The 21031-nt window shown below is 38.2% G+C and overlaps 1 protein-coding gene across 1 annotated transcript in view; it reads right to left on the bottom strand.

Annotated features, from left to right (window-relative positions):
• The window catches only part of LOC119479149 (rho-related GTP-binding protein RhoN-like), a 33059-nt gene extending 18203 nt beyond the window's left edge, over nucleotides 1-14856 (bottom strand). The window contains exons 1-2 of the mRNA XM_037754429.1: nucleotides 14530-14856; nucleotides 12182-12269 (exon numbers count right to left, since the gene is read on the bottom strand). Of these exons, the coding sequence (XP_037610357.1) occupies nucleotides 12182-12269; nucleotides 14530-14637 (196 nt within the window). The 5' untranslated portion in view covers nucleotides 14638-14856. The remainder of the gene's footprint in view (nucleotides 1-12181; nucleotides 12270-14529) is intronic.
• Between the last annotated feature and the right edge of the window lie 6175 nt (nucleotides 14857-21031).

Below are 21031 nucleotides of genomic sequence, written 5' to 3' on the forward strand. Positions count from 1 at the left end.
GCTGTAGTGACTGATAAGAGACTATCAGACTGCATGACGTATCTTTCAGCATTCACGGCTCTGCGTGATTCAGGAGGAACACAAACACACCTTGAGATGTTTTGCACAGAAAATCATTTTTAATCCTCTCTTACGACATTTTGCCTGCCAGCTTCCATCACAGCGCAGTAATGATCATTAATATTAAAATCTGTTTGTCCCAGTCATGCCCTTCTGAAGAAATAGTGCCTTTTTTTAGGGGTTTCATCCAGGTCTGAATTCCTGAAATACATCCAGAGAGGGAACGGCAGTCAAATTTTATGCTACTGATTAATGTATTTTTCTTCCACCACCGGAAAATATAAGTAATGCCTCCCACAGAGATTAAGCATTATAGTGCTACACACTCATGCCGTGTGAACTGTGGGGACAATACGACTGTCTGGTAAATAACCGAAGAGAAATCAGCCTGTACGTTCAGATGATTATCATACAGTAATAGAGTCCACTCAGTAGACACACGCACACTCAGCGTGGATAATCACTCAGAGTATATGCATAAACACCTTGAGACACCCTGCAGAGCCGACACTGTGCCGCTCCGGCTCCCTTTCCCTGCACCGAATTGCACATAATTTTAACACAAAGGTATATAATGCCTGATATATTTTCCTCCATTCTCTCATTTTGTTTGCAATGTGATTAAAAACAAGCCATCCATTAAACCAGATAGATCAGATCAAATAATGGATTTCTGACAAAAAAAAAAGTTTCAATTGTTGATTTAATGATCTTTTTTATACAATGGGACAAAGCTTATTTGAAGAAAAGTGAGTGGAGTCTCAGTGGAACTAAAACCTTAAAGTTAAAGGGGCACTCGGTTCACTAGTTATGGAGATTAACGTTACTACTCAGCCTGTGAAAAACAGTTGTATGTCTTCTGTGCCTCTGGAGGAGCTTTGTCAAGTTTGAGTAAAAGACTACCCCCCTGAATGTCATGCAGGTTATCTTGGCGTGGGCATAGAGAGTACAAATTTACAGGAGAAAGCCTGCGTGACAAGCTGGCTGAGTGAAGTTAAAGACGTGGCCTTTTGCCAGGCAGGGAGGATACCAAAAATATGCTCCTCAGTTGCATTGTGGGGAATGTGGCATCCAGTGTTTTTTGGAGTCTTTTTTTTAGTCTTCAGTCTGAAAATATCGACCTCCTCTGCTTTCATTTGTGACTTTTTTTTTTTGTCTCTTGTGAGTCCCCAAACTTTATAGAAGTGCAGCAATAAATCACTGAAATACTGAGGAAACATTCTGCATCTGCTGAGTGCAAACGTTCATTCTTGATGAATTGAAATAAATGGAAGCCAGGTTTAACAACAGCAAAACTATATCAAAACATTTCTCTAACACAACTTCCACCACTACCGTCTCATACACGAACTCGCAGCTCGGAAGTACTGAGCATACAACTGGATAAATGAGACTTAGATTTCACTGCACAGGTTGTGTGAGTTTTGTAAGTGTTGTAAGCGAATGTTTTAATATAAATTTGGCCTCCATTTACTTCAATTCATCAAGGATCATTTGGATTCTTCAAGAATTCAAGGTAACAATGGACATTTTAAGGGCGAAGTATTCCTTTAAGTCAAGTTTTTTTTTTTTTTTATTTAAACTGAGACTAGTAACAGAATAGCTGGCTGGATTTCTGTGAAAAATTCTCCGTAATGTTCTTGCATGTTTCTGATTCAGTTAGCACAGAGGGAGAGCGCTGCCAGTGAGCTGAGTTTTGCCTGAAATCAGCAGAAATCCTGCAGGATTCCTTCAAATTAATGACAGGGGGACATCTGGGCATATCCCCTTCACATTAAACCTCCCAGCTCCTGTTGTGATTTTATATGCTGTCTGAGCAGCCTTATGTTCCTCAAACCCAGAGAACACATGAACCTCTGATCCATGTATCTTGTTTATTTTTGTCAGGTTGCTCCTACGCTACAGGGACAATTTCAGAAAATACTGTGTCGGTTCATAATAAACGTTCCCATTTTATACTTGTCAATCTTTGAAAATGTGTCACGCCCAAGTCATAGCAAACACAGTTTTACTACAAAGCTGTTTATAAACTAAAGCAGTGATTCCCAACCAGGATTACTAATATCCCCATGTGTTGCAATTCAGAATTTGTGAAAACTAGTTAGCCTGTGAGCACAGAAATAAGAAATAAATTGTTGAAACGTCCAGCCTCTTTCACTCCATGTAGTCTCTATGCAAAGTTGAGGTTGCATCAGTCAAAAACGGTTGAGAACCACTGAACTTACCTGTACAGTAAAAATAATATCCTGGCTGTGACATGGGTTCATTTTCTACTTTACAATAGAAATTACAGTATATCACAATGCAGTAGAAATAGGGTCATCACCATCCACCCCCTCCAGCCCTCTCAGTAATGGCTGAGGTGTTGGGGGTTGAATGGAGTGGTCATAGCTACGTCTTGCATTATAGATAAGGGATAGAGAGGGTCTTAAGTGGATGGATAGACCCCTTGAGTGCCCTCTGTGTGCTTTTGTGTCTAAACAAAGTGCACTACACAACATAATTACTTTTTCCAGTCGCATAATAATAACAACTGAGCCATTATGGTTTCAAACCACTGCTTAAAACATGACAAATGAATCCTCTATACATTGCTATGGCCTGATGACATTTCAGAATACCTGATTCCGTTGTCTCGTCGAGAATATTTAATTTCCATGAATATGTTCAAGCCGACATCCATTTCACTTAGCGTTTGCACTTTAATTCATATATATCCCACGAAATCAATTTTCTATGTAATCCACAGAACCAAGCCACGTAGGAGGAGTTCGGGGTGGATGGGTGGGTCAGAAATACCAGACGTTTGCCCAGGAGGCCAGTGTTTGTACCCCGTGTGAAACCAGAAGTCAATATTGATTTATTTATCACGTAACTTCCGTACTTAAGTTACGCCACTTCCGGAGTTATTTTAAGCCAAACCACGATCTTCCTAAACCTAACTAAGTCGTTTTTTTTTTGCCTGAATCTAACCAAGTTGTTTCCTGTGAAGATGGCAGTTTAATGAGCGGAAATTGACACGTGTTGCTGGACATTCGTAAGAAAACACTGGACTTTCGCCCAGGAGACTGATGTCCATACCCCATGTGAAATCAGAAGTCAACTTTGATTTATTTCTCTCATAACTTCCGTACTAAAGTTACGCCACTTACAGAGTTATTTTAAGCCAAACCATGATCTTTTCCTAAACCCAACTAAGTAGTTCTGTTGTCTAAACCTAACCAAGATGTTTCCTGTGAAGACGAAAGTTTATTTAGAAAAGACTGTATGCATTTAATGTGTTGCTGGACATTCGTAGGAAAACGCATGAAACATGAGAAATAACTTTTCTTAAGATATCCTACGAGCCGTTGTATGAGGATACGTTGCTATACATTATGTTTTGTGGTACATGTCAGGTTTGGTTGATTATTGTCTGACAAAAATCTGAAAATTGTAGAAAAAAAAACAAAGATGGTGAACACAGTGCCTCTGTATCTAAATGAACATTTAAATCACATTTTTTTGGAACATGGAAGATGAATAAAGAGTAAATAACTGAATATGTTTAAAACCAGTTCTGAAAAAAATCGTAGGCCCCAATGAGCACTGAAACAGATCTTTAAGATTAAATACACAAGTCTGTATTCGTCGATGTTGGAGAGTCTCATACAAAACTAAAAAAAAAAAAAGTTAGCAGTCCTTTGTGCATGTTCATCCAGACTTGCTGTCTCTCTTAGACAGACTGCTCAGTTACACATGCACCGGTAGCTGAGAGACGGACCGGGTGTCCCCTGAGAGTGAGAGCGGAGACGCATCTAGGCCATTGATTTTCAATGTACCCTTGGTCTTCTAATGGGCTGCATGAGCAGAAGAGAACCACACCAGGGTGACTGGGGCACAGGCTCGCTCTATGAAAACCTACTGACACTCATTTAGTCCAGCATGCTTTCTCCTATACATGACTCTGAGCACTTAAAACTCACTCCACTTTGACACTATATCCTTCTATATCTCTATTTATATATTTCACCACTCCTCTAATCTCTCAGAGCACTTACTCATACAAACATACAGACATGTTTAGTATGAAAAACCATCAGCACTTGGACTAAAAACCCGGATCCTACGCTGTCTGCACTTCTATCCAAAAAGCCTCCGAATCGCTTCAACGCATCAAGCTATTTTCTCCGCTCGTTCCTGTCATGGAGCCAGGTGCCATTCACACACGGATGCTCGCTGGGAGCACATCTGGGTAGTGCTTTCAAGGAGCCAACGTGTAATTGGGGTCATAAAAGCTGCTCATGAATGAATGATGCATTGTTAAGGCAATCTCAGCCACGGACTCCGTCGACCTGGGATGGATGGATGGATGCAACAGGGTCTTTAGAGTGCCAGAGATGTTTGCACAGAAAGAAAGAGCAGCATGTGTAGAGTGAGTGCAAGCAAGCATCCGTGTGTGTTTAAAAAACTGACATGTTCTTATTGACTTGTCAGGTTACATGCTTCTGAACAGGAAGCCGCCTGAAGGGCAGAGTTCAAGGCGGCAAACCTCAAAACGTTCCTTTCATTCCCTGCTCGCTGTATTAAGGTGTGACACTGCAGGTTCAGCCGGTTGCTTTATCGACTGTTACCTCACACTTTCACAAGGCTAAGACTGTGAAACCTGCATGTTTTGGAGGCTTGTGTTTTTGTGGCAAAGGTATCCTGCAGGCAACAACAACAATTGCTTTTTGTCGTCTGCCAGCCACAGAGGAAAATAGATATAGAAGAGAAATTGAATTTATTTGCAGCAGCAGTAAAATGCACTGTTTCTTCATGAGTCCAGCCAAGACAACAAAACTTCAAACCCTAATTTCAAACCCAGTGTTATGTGTGTGTAAGCATAACTATGTGACTACAATTAAAGTGTGAATTATGTTGCTAAAACCAGTTTATTTAAGAATAGTCCTTAAAACCTGCAAAACAGACTTTTTCTGGCTACTTGGGAGCTGCAGAAACGAGCTATAAACACAACACTAAAATATTATCACCCTAAAGGTTCAGTGTGTAACATTTCAGGGGATCTATTAGAAAAAATGGAATATAATATTCATAACTATGTTTTCATTGGTGTCTAATCACCTGAAAATAAGACTCGTTGTGTTTTCGTTAGCTTAGAAGGAGCCCTTCATGCCTATATAGGGAGCGGGTCCTCTTCATGAAGTCCGCCACATGTTGCTCCGCCATGTTTCTACAGTAACCCAGAACGGAAAAAAACAAACTCTGGCTCTAGAGAGAGCCTTCAGCGTTTTTTCATTACCTGAATACCACCATAGTTCTCCGTCACGCTTGTGAAGCTGCAGTAACGTGAGCTGCAGAGTGCAAAACTGTGGTTCCGCCAGCCGCCGTCTGAATCCCGTTGCTCATAAAGTAGTGTTATGGTAAGGATGGCCTCTGAGCGAGGCTAACGGCGTTACCACGGTTTTGCATTCGGCGGCTTATGTTACCGCAGTCTTGTAAAGGGAGGAGTGAGCGGAGGGGTATTCAGTTGGTTGCAATCTGCAACCACACACCTAGATGCCGGCAAATCCTACACACTGTCCCTTTAAGTTTATATGGCAAATATATATTACATGGCAACCTAATAACCGTCTACATGTCATCCATTTAGAAATAACCCCACACTATAGTTCCTTTTCCCGACATTTTATATATATTCAATTTGTTTTTATTGTGTAGCGTGCTTTGCCCAAATAACCTGTTAGCCTACCACCTCAATATTTTCATGCTTGACAAGTCATTCACATGTGCACTCATAAAGTTCGAAGGTGAACCAGGACAGGTTTTTAATACCAAGTTTAATATTATTATACGACATACTGTATGATTACCTCGGATTCTAGAAAAGTGATTTTAGAACATATTCATAATTAGCACCAGACAATTAATTAAGAATGTAAAGGTCACTCCTGGAGTGTGTCTACTAATATAATTTATGACCTTTTTAAGAGTCACATTGGCAAATTGGTTATAATTGACCAGATGCGTGCGAAATTACACTCAGCACCAAGTCCTTTTTTTTTTTTTTGTCACAGCCCATAAAGACAGATTAGAGTGAGTCATATGTGGTATCTGAACTGCCAGGACACGCCGGGTTACGGATGGAGGCAGCATTGGGATTTTTCAGAGGAAATGAGAAAAAGATTTAGTGAGAAGTGGAGGAGAGACATAAAGAAAGATAGAGAGACTGACAAAGAAAACGCAAGGTAAGCTAATCAAGTGCAAGAGTGCTGAGAGGGCAGTGCCCCAATAGAGTGGGACTCCTGACCTTGGCTTGTTGGAAGCAGAGTGGAGAAGAGACCGGTGAGAGGTTGGCAGCCAGAGTTATAAAGAATGAATGAAATTAAAGAGAGGAAAAGGAAAAAAAGTGCAGAGAAGGGTAAATCAAGTCATGAAAACTGGGTTATAGCCGAAGAGGTCGGCTGGGATCCCATTTTAAGTTCGCAGTCTTGTTATTTATTTCATTTGGAGACCAAAAGGTCCCTCACTATACAACTGCTGCGTCATCACAATCAACAGTGCTTGCAAATTGAGACTAATTTGTTGTTTTGTTTTATGGTCATTTGAGCTAACAATTGCTTTTTGATGACTCCACAAGGCACATTGCACATTAAAATATTGCAGAAGCTTCTTACAAAGGAGAATTTGACTTATTACTTTAGTAATTTGTTATGAGCAGAAATTATTTTGTTTCCCAACAGGCTTTCGACTTCAAATGCACATTTTTTTTTCAGCACCATACAGCACAGAGCAGTACAAAAGGGAAACTGTAAGACTCTCAGAGCGTGGGATGCAGCTTACAGTTTAGTTAAAGAGGGTACGGCATGATCGACTTTAATGTATTTCTTTTTGTTTTTGGGAAGAGAGATCAGAGGTGGGGGTGGTGTATGGTTCGCCATTAGGAGGGCGGGGGGATGTAGGGGTTTGTTTTAGGCCTGGAACAATTAACCCTGCTTGTGTTTGTACGTGTATGAGGGCGGGGGATGTTAAAAGGGGTAAAATGTACAATGTGTAATTATCTTCTTGTGCCTGAGCCACACGGCCACAAGCATGAATGAGATTGACGTCGCTGTACAGATTGTTGTATGTCAACTTACAGAAATAACAACTTAAATCAGTGTATGCATTTGATCGTCGTCAAAAGGTTTAACTGGTGCTTGCTACTACGGCTTTTCCTGTTGACCCACTGGTGTCGGATCAGTACTCGGTGTCGGCCAATACTGCAATTTCAGGTATCGAATTACCACAAAACTTTTATATCTGCAAAACTTTCCAAGAGTCAAGAAAAGCTGTACTTTATTTAACATCATCCCAGTAACGTTTATGAGCCGAGTGGGAACACGTGGGGAGAAAAACACGTGTGTAAAAGCAAACTAGGAAGCGGGGAAAACTTTTTTGGCTCATGCGCTAGACGAACAATTTTCATTGGAATGAATGGGCGCTATTGCTACTGATTGGTTTGGGCAACCTCCCAAACAGAGTTGGCCAACATGAACACTATGTCACAACACAAAAGAACAGTTCAGTCTGATTATCAGGCCTGGGCAGAGAATCATCTCAAAGCTGGCAACTGCCCTGAGACCCCAGGACCTCGGAGGGCCGGAGGCTTCCAGATTCACCATGTGGCAATTTTGTTATTTGCAAATTAGTTTGCTAATACTTTATGCACCACTAAAGCACAATATAAACTAAAATATTAGAGGCCTTAAGCTGACACCACCTGTGTGTTACCTCATTGGCCTTGTGTTGTAGGGAAGGCCTTTATTGTTTGTTTATATTACAAGATGATATTCCTAAATGATATTGAGTTTAATCAAAATACCCAAATTACTGCTGAATTACTAATTGCTAACTAATATATATGCAGTTCATTCAGAGTGGGAGAACGGTGAGGCTGGTTTGTCAAGGCCAACAATACACTTTGAAACTCATCATATTGTTCTGCCTCTTGATCTTGACTCAGAGCCACAAACAACCCCAGCATGATGAAAGACAGAAAAAGAAAGCGATGAGGATGGCAGAGAGATTGAGAGAACGATGAAGGCTAACAGAGATGTACGCAGAGTAAACCGAGGGAGGAAATTAGTTTGGCAGGAAGACAGAATAAGAAAGAAATAGAGTTTAACCTACGAGGCAGGGAGTGTGAAAGCGAGCATGTGAGGATGTAGAGGAGAGAGGCAGGAGGCTGAAGAGGCGGTGGGTGGTGTAGCGAGATGAAGAATGAAGGAGACAGGGGGCAAGTGTTTGGTCACACAGCAAGTGCCTGATTAATTAAATCCACTGTTTGTTTCTGCACAATGAGCGGGCAGCTCGGAGGCTCGGTCTGGCACCTTGCCTAACGCTCTCTCACTCTCACAACACTCCTTATCTTCTTATCTGCCCTGCAATCTGTTATCCACACAGGAGCTTACAACTGTGATGAGTTTGTGTTCTTTTTATCATCTTAATTTTGCATCCGCTGGTGCTCTGAAGCCACTTACAACAAATCTGTTTTGTTGATAGGCACATTTTGTAATGAATTTGATATGCAGTTGGTACCACTTTGCCACCAAAATGATAAATTAAACTGTTTTGATACTTAATCAAAACTTAATCGTAATTTTTCTATAATGTTTGTTTGATTTTTGAGTTTCAGTTTTTAGCAATTCCGGTTCCCTTGTCTGGAAGTCAATGGGTTTTTTGAATGAGTTTCTCGTTAGATGCCTGAAATAAGGTCTGTATAGTTAACACAAGCTGAAGAGATTTTAACATTTTGTTCTACAACATAAAATACATCAATAAATACCCCACTCGTGAATTTTGAAGCTGTTATATGTCTTAAAAAAGGCGGTTGCTAACAAGTGGCTAAATGAGACTACTAAACGTCATTACGCCGGTTCGTCCTCCTTTACAGCCTCGTTGTGTTTACTCACGTTCATGCGACCGTGGTGTAGTCCGTTTATAACATTAGCTTTTTACTTCTAGCGATTGCGTTCACACTTCAAAATTCATAAAAGTGGTGTTCATTTGTAGAGATCTTGCTGAACAAAACGTGTAAGTATCATAAACCGTTTGTTTACCACAGTATTTATTTTCTGCATAATCTAAAACCCAATAGAACAGTCCCATTGGCCTTTTGTCGAGGGTACCAGGGCGATTCTAACTTCCTGGTTGGCCTACAAAAATACGTCATCCCTGGAGCCCCTTATGGTCGCAAAATCGATATCGAGGTATTTGTTCAAAAATATTGTGATATTTGATTTTCTCCATCTCCTAGTTTCAGCCACGGCCTTTCTCCCACTGGTTCGGTTCACCTGCGGTCATGCAAACTGCACACACCGGCCACGCCATACACAGACAAACTGAATGCTAACAAACATTTGCCCGGCTGTCTCTTACGCATGCCTGCACATGCCTGTGAATACTCACACACACACACACACACTCCAGTAGACGTATGTACATTCTCAAACAAAACTGTGGTTGCATAAGAAATAGCAAATGTAAGTAAGAACAGAAGTTCAGAACTCAAGGGTATTACAGCCACTGTTACAGCAGCACACACACACAAAACCATCCTTGTAAGCACGCCAAGTGACTGTAATACCCGTATTGAGTCATTAGTAAGACGAGGCAGGTACCGGGGGGGACTGTGGTAATACTGATGTAGGTGCCGATGCACCTGTCTCCTGAGACAGACCCAGAATAGCTCGCAGGGACGCTGCGAGGCAACGCACACAATTCCTCTCAGAGCTGGAGGAAACCAGCTCAGGTCAGACACGGATCACCTGCCATAATCTAGAGCAGTCAAAGTTTGTTTTTTGACAGAAATCCAATTAATTATATTTCAAATATAAGCTAGATGTTTCCCCTCGTTTCCAGTCTTTAAGTTAAGATAACCATCCACTGTCTGTAGCTTCATATTTATTATAAACACATGAAAGTAGTATCTATTTTCCAAAATGATGACCACCAAGGTCTTTTCTTTACCTTTATCTCTACTACTTTCAGTAGAATTTAGCACATTTTCAAAGTTATAGCGAATGGTTATTGCTTTATAAATCAATAAAAAGCCATTAATAAATGTGGTATTTGGGCTGCCAGGTTGTAAAAATAATCAATTTTGGCTGGTGTGTATCCTCCCATAAACCTTTTATAAAGTATTTCTTAATAAAAGTAATATCTTTTCTTTAAAGTATACAGCGCATAGAAATAGATTTTGTGTTAAATGCATTTATGGAGAAGGCTTAGTGAGGCTTTGCTGACAAAACACCTTCCATCTTATCCATGCAGGTAGACGCATTCACACCTGGGAGAGCCTCCGCTATTTTGTAGCCTCTATTGTCTGCCAGAAGATGCCTTTAATATGACATCATAAAGTCCCGAATGGCACATGAAATTACTGTTTAAGCATTCATTTGGTGTAATTGTTATTATCCACCATGCAGTTCAGTGTGTGTGTGTGTGTGTGAAACAACCAGCAATTTCAGAGGGTGTTGTTCAAACACAGTGGAGTGGCCTCTCCCACTGCGAACCAACAGGCAACACCAGCCTCGGCAGCTGCAGCTCTTAATCTCCAGCTCGTCTAGCTGGTCTTTCTGTGTGTCTGCATGGGCGGAGGTTAATGGAACGCTGGGCATTAAAGCCGCTCTCTGTAGTTTGTGCGAGAACAAGTTTTCGGGTGTCGTTATGTAAGTGGAAATGAAATGCGAAAGGCCCTGAAGGGGAGAAAGTTAGCTTATATGCAGAGACTGAGAGAATCCGACTGTTTGAGCTCCACAAACTCTCAGCTCTTTCAAGCTGCCGTGGGTAGAAATGGAGCAAATATGATTAAAAAAAGATATTTTTATTAAACGTTATTTTTATCCTCCGGTGCTCCTAATGGCATCTGCAATATTTCACAGACCGAAATATTCTGTTACTGTAATAACTATTCCTCACCTCAAATGTTTCCAGAAACATTTCTTAGTGTACTTTTTTAGCTGTAACATTTGATTTTTTTTTACTCTGCAGCCATGTTGAGATCAGTTCGAGGAAATACCAAACGCCGCCCACCAGCCGGAGCAAACTTTCTCATCTTACAGCTAAACAGTACACTACAAGATGTTTCTGGCAACATTTGAGGAGAGAAATAGGCATTACAGCAACAGAATATTGATTCATATTTGATCAGCGCTGCCTAGTTTGACCGTTTGATCGGCGTTCACGAATAACTGACAGCTGCCTCCGTTGAATGAACAGCCAATAGGAACGCTCTCTCTCTGAAATGACCTGTGATTGGTCAAAGTCTACCGTCACGGGCTAGATTTCTTAAAGCCTGAAAACAGAGCCATGAGGAGGTGCAGAAGTCTAGTTATTTGAAAGGTTATCATGGATTTTTTGCCCAATGATGCCAAAAACATTCTGCCTACTGAAGCTTTAAGTTTATCTAAAAAAAAATGCAAAATAACTCAACTAAATAACAACATTATGACATCAATCCTCGCATATCACAGTTCTGAACAGCTGCCCCAAAGCCATATCAGCACTACGAGTGGACAAACAACTTTTCCATCAACATTTCAACACACTCAAAATAACTGGAAAAACCTGCCATGTTGCATGCATTTGACTATGATGCCAAATTGTAACTGTAATGAAAGTCCCTGTTTGCAGCCAGATTTACAGCTTTCATAAGTGATGATTGTGCTGTGACAGCTACTTGGAGCCGGCATGTGCCGAATGACAAGTTGTTTATCCTCTCGGAGAGCTGATATAACTCTGAAGCGGCTGTTCAAAACCAACTACAAGTGTCAAATTTACTCTAAATGTGGCAACAGGACTGACGTTATATAAACACTGTATGGAGTTCTGTGTCTGCTAATGGTGCATCTATATTGAAAAACATAAAAAAGTGTCATTCACTTCCAACAAATTATCCTGACGCACTCTTAGTGGTTGCTAATGTTTTTGGCCCTCAGCCTGGATGTTGTCGAACGCTCCGAGGAGTCAGATGCTTTCCAATCTGGAGCGTCTGTTACTCCTTCACGGGCCGATGACGCGGCGCACCTCTCTCATCACATTGGCATGATAATCTTGCCGCCACACAAAGGGGTGAAACCTAAACTCAAGTGCGTCTTACCTGAAGTGTCCCACATGTTGAGCTCGATCCTCTGTTTGTCGATCTCGAAGCTGGCTGTGTAGTTCTCAAACACCGTGGGAACATAATTCTGAAAGGAGACACGTGGGGCTAAAATTAGAAGAAAGCTCAGAGGGGTGTTGTGTTAATTTAAATCAACATAATTTAAGGTAGACAAGAAAACTATTACTTCAGAGTGTGTAAAGTAGGTGAGGCCAATTCTGAGCTTTGACCTATTTCCAAATTCAGACATTTAGGTCACCAAGCTTTGATTTCATTACCCTCAACAGTTCAAGAGTTTCAGTTGCAAAATAAAGTACAGAGGATATTCTAGTTTTTCTTCTACTTTCGGGTACATTTTTTGTTATTTTCAATACAATATCTGCCAATTAAATGTATTTCCCCTTGTTGTTTATCTATTATCATCAATACACTGTAAGCATCGACAAAACCACAACTCAGACTTGATTATAATTTATATCCTTGTATTTATCCATTCAAAAATCTCACTTGATATTGTCCAAAATATCCACTGCTCATTGAACAATGCATATTAGCTGCAAAATATTTAAAATTGAAGAGTTGAATCCTTTATTGTACTTCATGATAACTTGTTTTTATGCTGTTCATCTTTAAGATTAGTCCAGCAGATTATATTGTGAATTGTTTTATCTTGATTTATATCATTAGTAGGGCTGTCAAAGTTAACGCAATAATAACGCGTTAACGCAAATTCGTTTTAACGCCACTAATTTCTTTAACGCAGCTTGCAATTTTTAGGTTGTAGCAGGCTCAGTTTTGAAGTTATGAAACTAGAAAAACTAAGGAATCCATTGTTACCAACCATGTCATAATAGCTTGTCCGAGGAGGTTAAATAACGCTCCAAAGTTATGCTAAATTTTGGCGAGGAAAAAGTGGTATGGCCATTTTCAAAGGAGTCCGTTGACCTCTGACCTCAAGATATATGAATGAAAATGGGTTCTATGGGTACCCACGAGTCTCCCCTTTACAGACATGCCCACTTTATGATAATCACATGCAGTTTGGGGCAAGTCATAGTCAAGTCAGCACACTGACACACTGACAGCTGTTGGGCTTCAGTTTGCCATGTTGTGATTTGAGCATATCTTTTGATGATAAATGCAGTACCTGTGAGGGTTTCTGGACAATATTTGTCATTGTTTTGTGTTGTTAATTGATTTCTAATAATACATATATACATACATTTGCATAAAGCAAGCATATTTGCCCACTCCCATGTTGATAAGAGTCATTAATACTTGACAAATCTCGATTTTGTTTTGTTTTTAGTCCCACATGAAAACGTTATAATTGTAAATTGATTTCTGTTCCACACACTCTACAGGCAGGTGTTGATTCAGTATGATTAGAGGCAGTTCAGCTCACTGTTTGTTGTTGTTGTTGTGGTCAAACCAGTGATGTTTCAGTATATTTACAGACCAGACTGCTCCTGCAGCCACCGAAGCTCTCCATGCGTAAAAGCGCACAGAACCCAGATTTCTGTGGCAATGCCTGAAAATGTCTTCATTTAATCTGGCTGTTTTTACATTTATAATAGACCACAAAGATCAAGCCAAATTCTTATTACAGAGAAACACATAACCTGTGTGAAGAAATCACCCATGGGCATGACTGCATCTAATTTAAATGACGTCAATAAAACAGGAACAAAACCTTAGTTTTAATTAGACATAACATAACACTAAACATAAACCAAAACAATATAGAGAATGTGTAAATCACTCCATTACAATCATTGTTACTCCTAAGCAGTAACAATGTACCATGGTCGTATAAGAGCAAATGTCAAGCAGCTGTTTACTTATCTTTAAATCGAAGAATAAAAACACCCAGCCGGTTTGCATTAAGAAAGAACAAAACACTCCTTAATTTATATTAAAATCAACCACCACATACAATGAAATCTGGCTGAAATGTAAGCTTCTAATTAGCTTCCTAATTAGATTAATTAAATGGGAATAAGGTTTAAGTGTCAGTCACTTCCCATAATTTAAATGACATGACATATATTTAGATTGTTTATTATCACTATTATGTAGTCATATTATTTCTTTATATTAATCTTGTCTCTAGGTGGAGGCTTCAGATAAGCCCAGTGTTTTTTTTTGCCTCTTCCTGCACTTTATATTATTCATTTATTTGTTTTGTTATGTTGTATAGTCTTAAATTGTGCAAAACAAATAAACAAACATCAGCAGGTTTTTGAAGTTTCACAAGAAACGTCCTGCTGGATGGAGACTCCATCGTGCACTATGTGTTTTTTAGGGACTTTTGCTCGTGTTTATCTTTATGAAATCATGTCTCTTACCTCTGGGTACGAGTCTTTGGCAAAAACGTGAAGTAGAGCCGTCTTGCCACACTGCGTATCTCCCACCACCACGATCTTACAGCGGAGTAATCCTTTACTGCTCTCCATGGCATCCAGAGTATCACTGAGTGGTTCCTTTCTGCTGCTTACTGCTCATCTAGCTCCAAACTAGTTGAGTGTCTGAAGAGCAGCTTTAAATGTTATAAATATATATTTCTCTCTTGAAGAAGAAGAAATCACTTCAGATCCAGAAACTTCAGCACCGCAGTCTGGTGTAGTTTCGGCCACATGCTCTGCGTAATGCTGCGCTCCTCTCTCTGCTCCACTGGCTGAACTCACCGAGGCGCACTGACAACACCTGTCAAGGTGCGACTCTAAAAAACGCTCTTCCTGTGAGATCCTTCAAAATAAAGCAGTATAAAAAGTAGTTGTTTATGAATGTATATCTGTCTAGATCAGGGGTCTGCAACCTTTACTATCAAAAGAGACATTTTAGGCAAAAAAATTAAGTAATAATCTGTCTGGAGCCGCAAAATGTTTGAGCATTGTGATTACGGTAACACAGTTTATAGTCTAAGTATATAGTTTATAAGTCTAATGCAGTGAGGGCCAAAGAGATAATGTACTACAGAGTATTAGGACCAGTATTAGGAAAAACATCTGAGATATCCAGAATAAAGTCATAATAATACAAGAAAAAAGTTATGACTTTACGAGAATAAAGTCGTAATATTATGAGAATAAAGTTATAACTTTACGAGAAAAAAAGTCTTAATATTACGAGAATAAAGTCATAACTTTACGAGAAAAAAAGTCTTGATATTACGAGAATAAAGTCATAACTTTACGAGAAAAAAAGTTGTAATATTATGAGAATAAAGTCATAACTTTACGAGAAAAAAAGTTGTAATATTATGAGAATAAAGTCATAACTTTACGAGAAAAAAGTCTTAATATTACGAGAATAAAGTCATAATATTATAAAGTAATATTATTTTTTCCTCAATGTGGCCCTAATACTCTGTCGTACCGTCATACCATAGACCTACAACAATGATAAAGAGAACTGAAAATGTAAACAAAAAACAGTTATTCATTTCCATTTTAAAAAATCCACAGGGAGCCACTGGAGAGGGGCTAAAGAGCTGCAGGTTGCTGACCCCTGGTCTAGATGGATATTCGTGGGCTACATGGTAGATTAGAGGTAAACTTTTAACATATGTGGCCTGTGTGCACCAAAACAATATGAATTGCTTATCTTATGGCCATAATAACCAAACTCTAACCACACAGCCAGATTTAAAGCCATAGTGTCCTTAAGAAAGAAACGAATATGCCCTCAAGCTATGTATACAGTATATATATATATATATGTATATATAAATAGATTTTATTTTATTTTATTGTTTTTAATTTTATTTTTTTACTTGTGTATATTCTTTTTACTTATTTATCTATTTTTTGTATATAATATTTTTTCACTGTATCTATACTGGCTTATTTTATATTAATATTAGGTTTGTTAAGTTTTTTTGTACTGAGAATGTTATTATTGGGGACATTTGTGAATGTTTGTTCTGTTGTTTCAAAATGAACAATAAAAACAATAAATATAATATTAAAAAAATATATATATGCCCTCAAGCACCAATAACACTCTATCTAGGTAGATTAGATGGATAAATTCCTAACAAGGTTGGATAATATAATACATCTATTATTATTATTATATATTTCTGTGCTATTATTTTGAAGGAGACCATCTTACTTCCGGTCTTTCAGTAGCTGATTCTGGTTGTCTTCTAGTCTCAACCAGTGACAGGCATTCATATCAATTGTCCCCAACAGTGAACAGTAGCACATATGAAATGTGGATGTTTCATTAACATTACAGAGGAAATCTGACATTTTTTCAATATAGTGAAACCTTTAGGAAATTATATTTTTTATAGAGTGTTATTATCACAAGTGTCACACATTATAGCCTACAATAGGCTGATCATGTAAACTTCATACATACAACTTTTCTCACATTTTGTTTTTCAAGCTGTTGTAGTCCCTGTACAGTGGAGAGCTTTTAAAATGTACTTTTAAATCAAATATACTGGATTAACTGGCATGTGACCCTGCATAGAGACCTGTATCCTGACCGTTTGGTAGCCTATGAATAACATTTAACTACATTATTCACTTTGTTATAGGCTATTTGTCATTTACAATAAGATCAGTGAGCTGGCTCAGATAGATCTAGAGAGAGCTGAAGAGAGTGTTGTAGCTCCATCTTCTGGTCAAACTGAAGTAGTAAATTTACTTTCCACAGGCTACAGTGTAAATGTAGTGAGTCTGATTTCATTCAGTTGTTTATTTTAATTGGGAAATATCATATTCACAAAGCAAAATTGACAAATTCCATGCCCTTATCTTTATTAAGTTAAATGTTACAGCAATACTGTATGTACGATTAGTAGTAGAAATGTAACATGATGATGCTATTATAATATTCCTGGCAATGTTAACAGTTAATAATATCATCATGTTATCAGTTTTCTTGATTTCCATCCTCTTTTCACTGTTGAAGAATTTACTTTTGGATCCTAAACTCAAGTAAAAGTAAAAAATAAAAAGTAGAAATACTAGTTCGGGATATTCAAAATCTTACCAGGGTAAAAGCACAGAAGTATAATGAACAAAATGTGCTTAAAGTACCAAAAGTACTCGTTATGCCGCAGAATGGCTCCTGTCCATGTAATGATAATACGCCACTTAATTAATATTGCATTGTACAAGGAAGACAAACTTTAATTTAGTGGAAGGTGAGGAATCATTTTAACCAATTAATATAAATTTGGGTAGTTTAATCCAGTGCATCATATTTTATTAGGGTCATCGCAGGTGAGCACCCTGGTGGCGTTATTAGATGTCTGGTGACGTTAATAGATGCTGTTTTCACAGCCAATACATTAGAAATGTAATCCTCCAATCAGTAAAGAGGAAGGGCAGACCATATTAATCAAGTACTGATCTCCTTTGCTGTTTGTTTGGGTAGCCTAAAGAAAATCCCAAGTATGCACTTGGGTGTTGTTTATTTATTCATTGATTTATTTATCGATTTATTTATTGATGTATTCATTCATTTATTTATTTAATTATTGTTATTATTATTATTATTATTATTATTATTATTATTATTATTATTATTATTATTATTATTATTTATACATAGTGTGTTTTCAAATATGAGAGGTAGAGTGTAATTATATCAGCCATTTAATAAGTAAAGGCTGTTAATTTTTTGTTCAATCCAGAGGGTGGCAGCAGAGGAACATTTTTAAATTAATTATTCTCTATAGACATTTAGATCATCTTTTCTATGTAAGGAATCCATTCTAGTTTTGGTAGAACATAATCATTTACAATATCAATACCACTCTATGACATCAATATCTACACAATCGTACCAAAACTTGAATGGATTCCTTACAATAGAAAAGATAAAATATTTTCCCCTGAAATGTAGTGGAGTAGAAGTATAAAGTAGCAGAAAATGGAAATACTCAACATTGTGCTAAGGTACAATGTGTGTTTATTAGATTCCACCACCTCTTCTTTTATTGTAGATATGTTGTTACTGGAAACATGTTTAAAGTGTAGGTTTCAGTTGTTAAAGTTAGTAAGACATAAATTAATTCAACACTGTAACTCCAACAATAGTGGAAATTCAGATAGTGTCACATTTTCCTTTTTTAGGCTAAACTTCCACTTTAAATGAGTTCACAGCAAGTTTAGAAATAACTGAACTTTTTGAGAGGAATTGTGGTAAAAAAAAAAAGAAGAAAATATGTCATATTGGTTGTTATGACAAGATGCTTTGAGACAATAATGTAGCTGACAGCGACAGTTCACCAACAAGTGGTCACATGGTGCATCCAAAAGCATCCTGTCACTGAAAAACTGTGATCAAAGAGTGTGAAAACACAGAGCATCTGAGAACACTTCAGACATTTCCCTCAGACCAAACTTAGTTACCACAAAATGTTTGTTTTCCAACTAAGTGTGTTGATGCCCGTGTGGACCAGTGTAAACATCTGTGCAGACAAACTCCTCTCGTTGAGTCTCGGTGACAGATTCTTATGAACTTGAACGGGAGGAAAGAAGTGTTTTGACCTTAACACGTGTCTTTATATTAGCAAAAGGAATTTCCTGCCCTTTAAAAATATCTCTATCTTTCTCACCATCCCTCTACTTCCTGTCTGACAGACTCAACCACCATGAGAAAGCTGCTCCACTTGCAGGGTGCAAAAAGTGTGCACAGACTGTGTGTGGGCACATGTTGGGCGACTGAAACAAGTCATTGCCATTATGAAGGGAAGGAGCTTACCTATAAATATTTCACTTGAGTGCGTCTTAATATCAATTACCCAGCTGTGTCTGGTGTTTTAAAACACACACAAAGGCCTTAAATACATCAGAGTTTTTTTTATTAGAATAATGGATTACAATGTCAGTTTATGCTGATGCTTGCATGAGGATATAGGGGAGGAACCCACCTCAGATTGGTTCCCATTTGGCTGTGAAATTAACGCGATAATAATGCGTTAACGCAAATTTGTTTTAACGTCACTAATTTCTTTAACGCATTGATGCCACTTGCGATTTGTAGGTTCTAGCGGGCTCAGTTTTAAAGCTAGAGTGAAGATACTGCTATAAATTTAGCTACATTTTGGTCAGAAATGTTTTTCAAAGGGGTCCCTTGACCTCTGACCTCAAGATATGTGAATGAAAATGGGTTCTATGGGTACCCACGAGTCTCCCCTTTACAGACATGCCCACTTTATGATAATCACATGCAGTTTGGGGCAAGTCATAGTCAAGTCAGCACACTGACACACTGACAGTTGTTGTTGCCTGTTGGACTTCAGTTTGCCATGTTATGATTTGAGCATATTTTTTTAATGCTAAATGCAGTACCTGTGAGGGTTTCTGGACAATATTTGTCCCCTGTGTTGATAAGAGTATTAAATTCTTGACAAATCTGCGATTAACTATGAGCAATGAGCAAAACTAAAAGCACATTTTTATTTAAAAAAAAAAAAAAAGTAGCGACTTCTTTAGATTGTCACAACCTGAAGATAATAATGTATTCACATCTGTATGCACCAGATAGTTATAATATTATATGACTCCTCCTGAATAACAAATGGGAGCCAAACTGATTTGTATCCTCCAGGAGGGACCTCAGATAATCCCATTTCTTCCTCCCAGTACTCCAGTATCCGGGGTTTGAAGCTCTCCACAGCTTTCTGGCTCACATCTCTCAGCTTTTTGCCAACAAAACGGATTGGTCACTTTTTCAGCTGCATCAAGCCAGCCACAAAGAGGTAGGAAAACAGTGGAAGTTGCAAGATTTGACATAAAAATAAAAGCTTGTTCAAGTCAGTTTCATAAATGGAATCCTGTCCACTATAAATATTAAGTACAACCAGACACAAACATGCTGATAATTTATCATGGCTCATCCCACTGAGCAATTTTAATGTCAATTAGCTGAGTAATTGAAATGCTATATATAGGCTGATATCACATTTGGTTATACTGAGTTGAAAAGTGTGGAACTCATTCAGTTACATTCACAGAAAGATTGCTTCAATATTTAGGTTACATTGGTGATGTGTGGAAACAGTGCACCCACAAAGAGACTAGGTGTAATTATTCTTTCATATTCTGCACTTTTCAACACATCTTTGCTGATAAGTGCTATATAAATATGATTTATTATTGTTATTATTGTTGTTGTTCAAAAGAAAATAGCCTAGATTTCTTGGGTCACAGTGACCTCATGGACTGATTTTAAAGGTCCCATATTATGCTCATTTTCAGGTTCATACTTGTATTTTGTGTTTCTACTAGAACATGATTACATACTTTAATGTTAAAAAAAAACTTAATTTTCCTCATACTGTCAGCCTGAATATGCCTGTATTTACCCTCTGTCTGAAACGCTCCGTTTTAGCGCATTTTGACGGAATTGTAACAGAATTGCGTTTCTAGGCAACAGATTGGGTCCATGTGTACTTCCTGTCAGCTGATGACATTCACATACACTGCAACCAGGAATAAACTGGGACACATTTAGAATGTTTACATTTAAAACTGTGTCAAGGGTCTAAATATTGTATATTTGTAACATCAAGAATGGGCAGAAATCCCGACAGCTTGTTTCAAATGCAGAGTTTCTGAATACGGGCTGTGTGTGTTTCCCTGTGGATTGAGTGTTTCGATACTTTCACAGTATTTATATAGGACTCAAGTCTGCTTTATAATAAAAAAAACATGAAAATCTCACTTTTTTATAATATGGGACCTTTAAAAGATTAAAAGAATAATAACATATGTTTTCATTAATCAAATCTTATTTTAGTCATTGCTTTTTCTCTTTTTGAAATTGGTGAGATTATATATATTATATATAATTTTTTGACTAATTGCTTTTGAGTCCACAGGA

This window comes from Sebastes umbrosus, chromosome 20 (genome assembly GCF_015220745.1).
Source record: "Sebastes umbrosus isolate fSebUmb1 chromosome 20, fSebUmb1.pri, whole genome shotgun sequence".
Lineage (NCBI taxonomy): Eukaryota > Metazoa > Chordata > Actinopteri > Perciformes > Sebastidae > Sebastes > Sebastes umbrosus.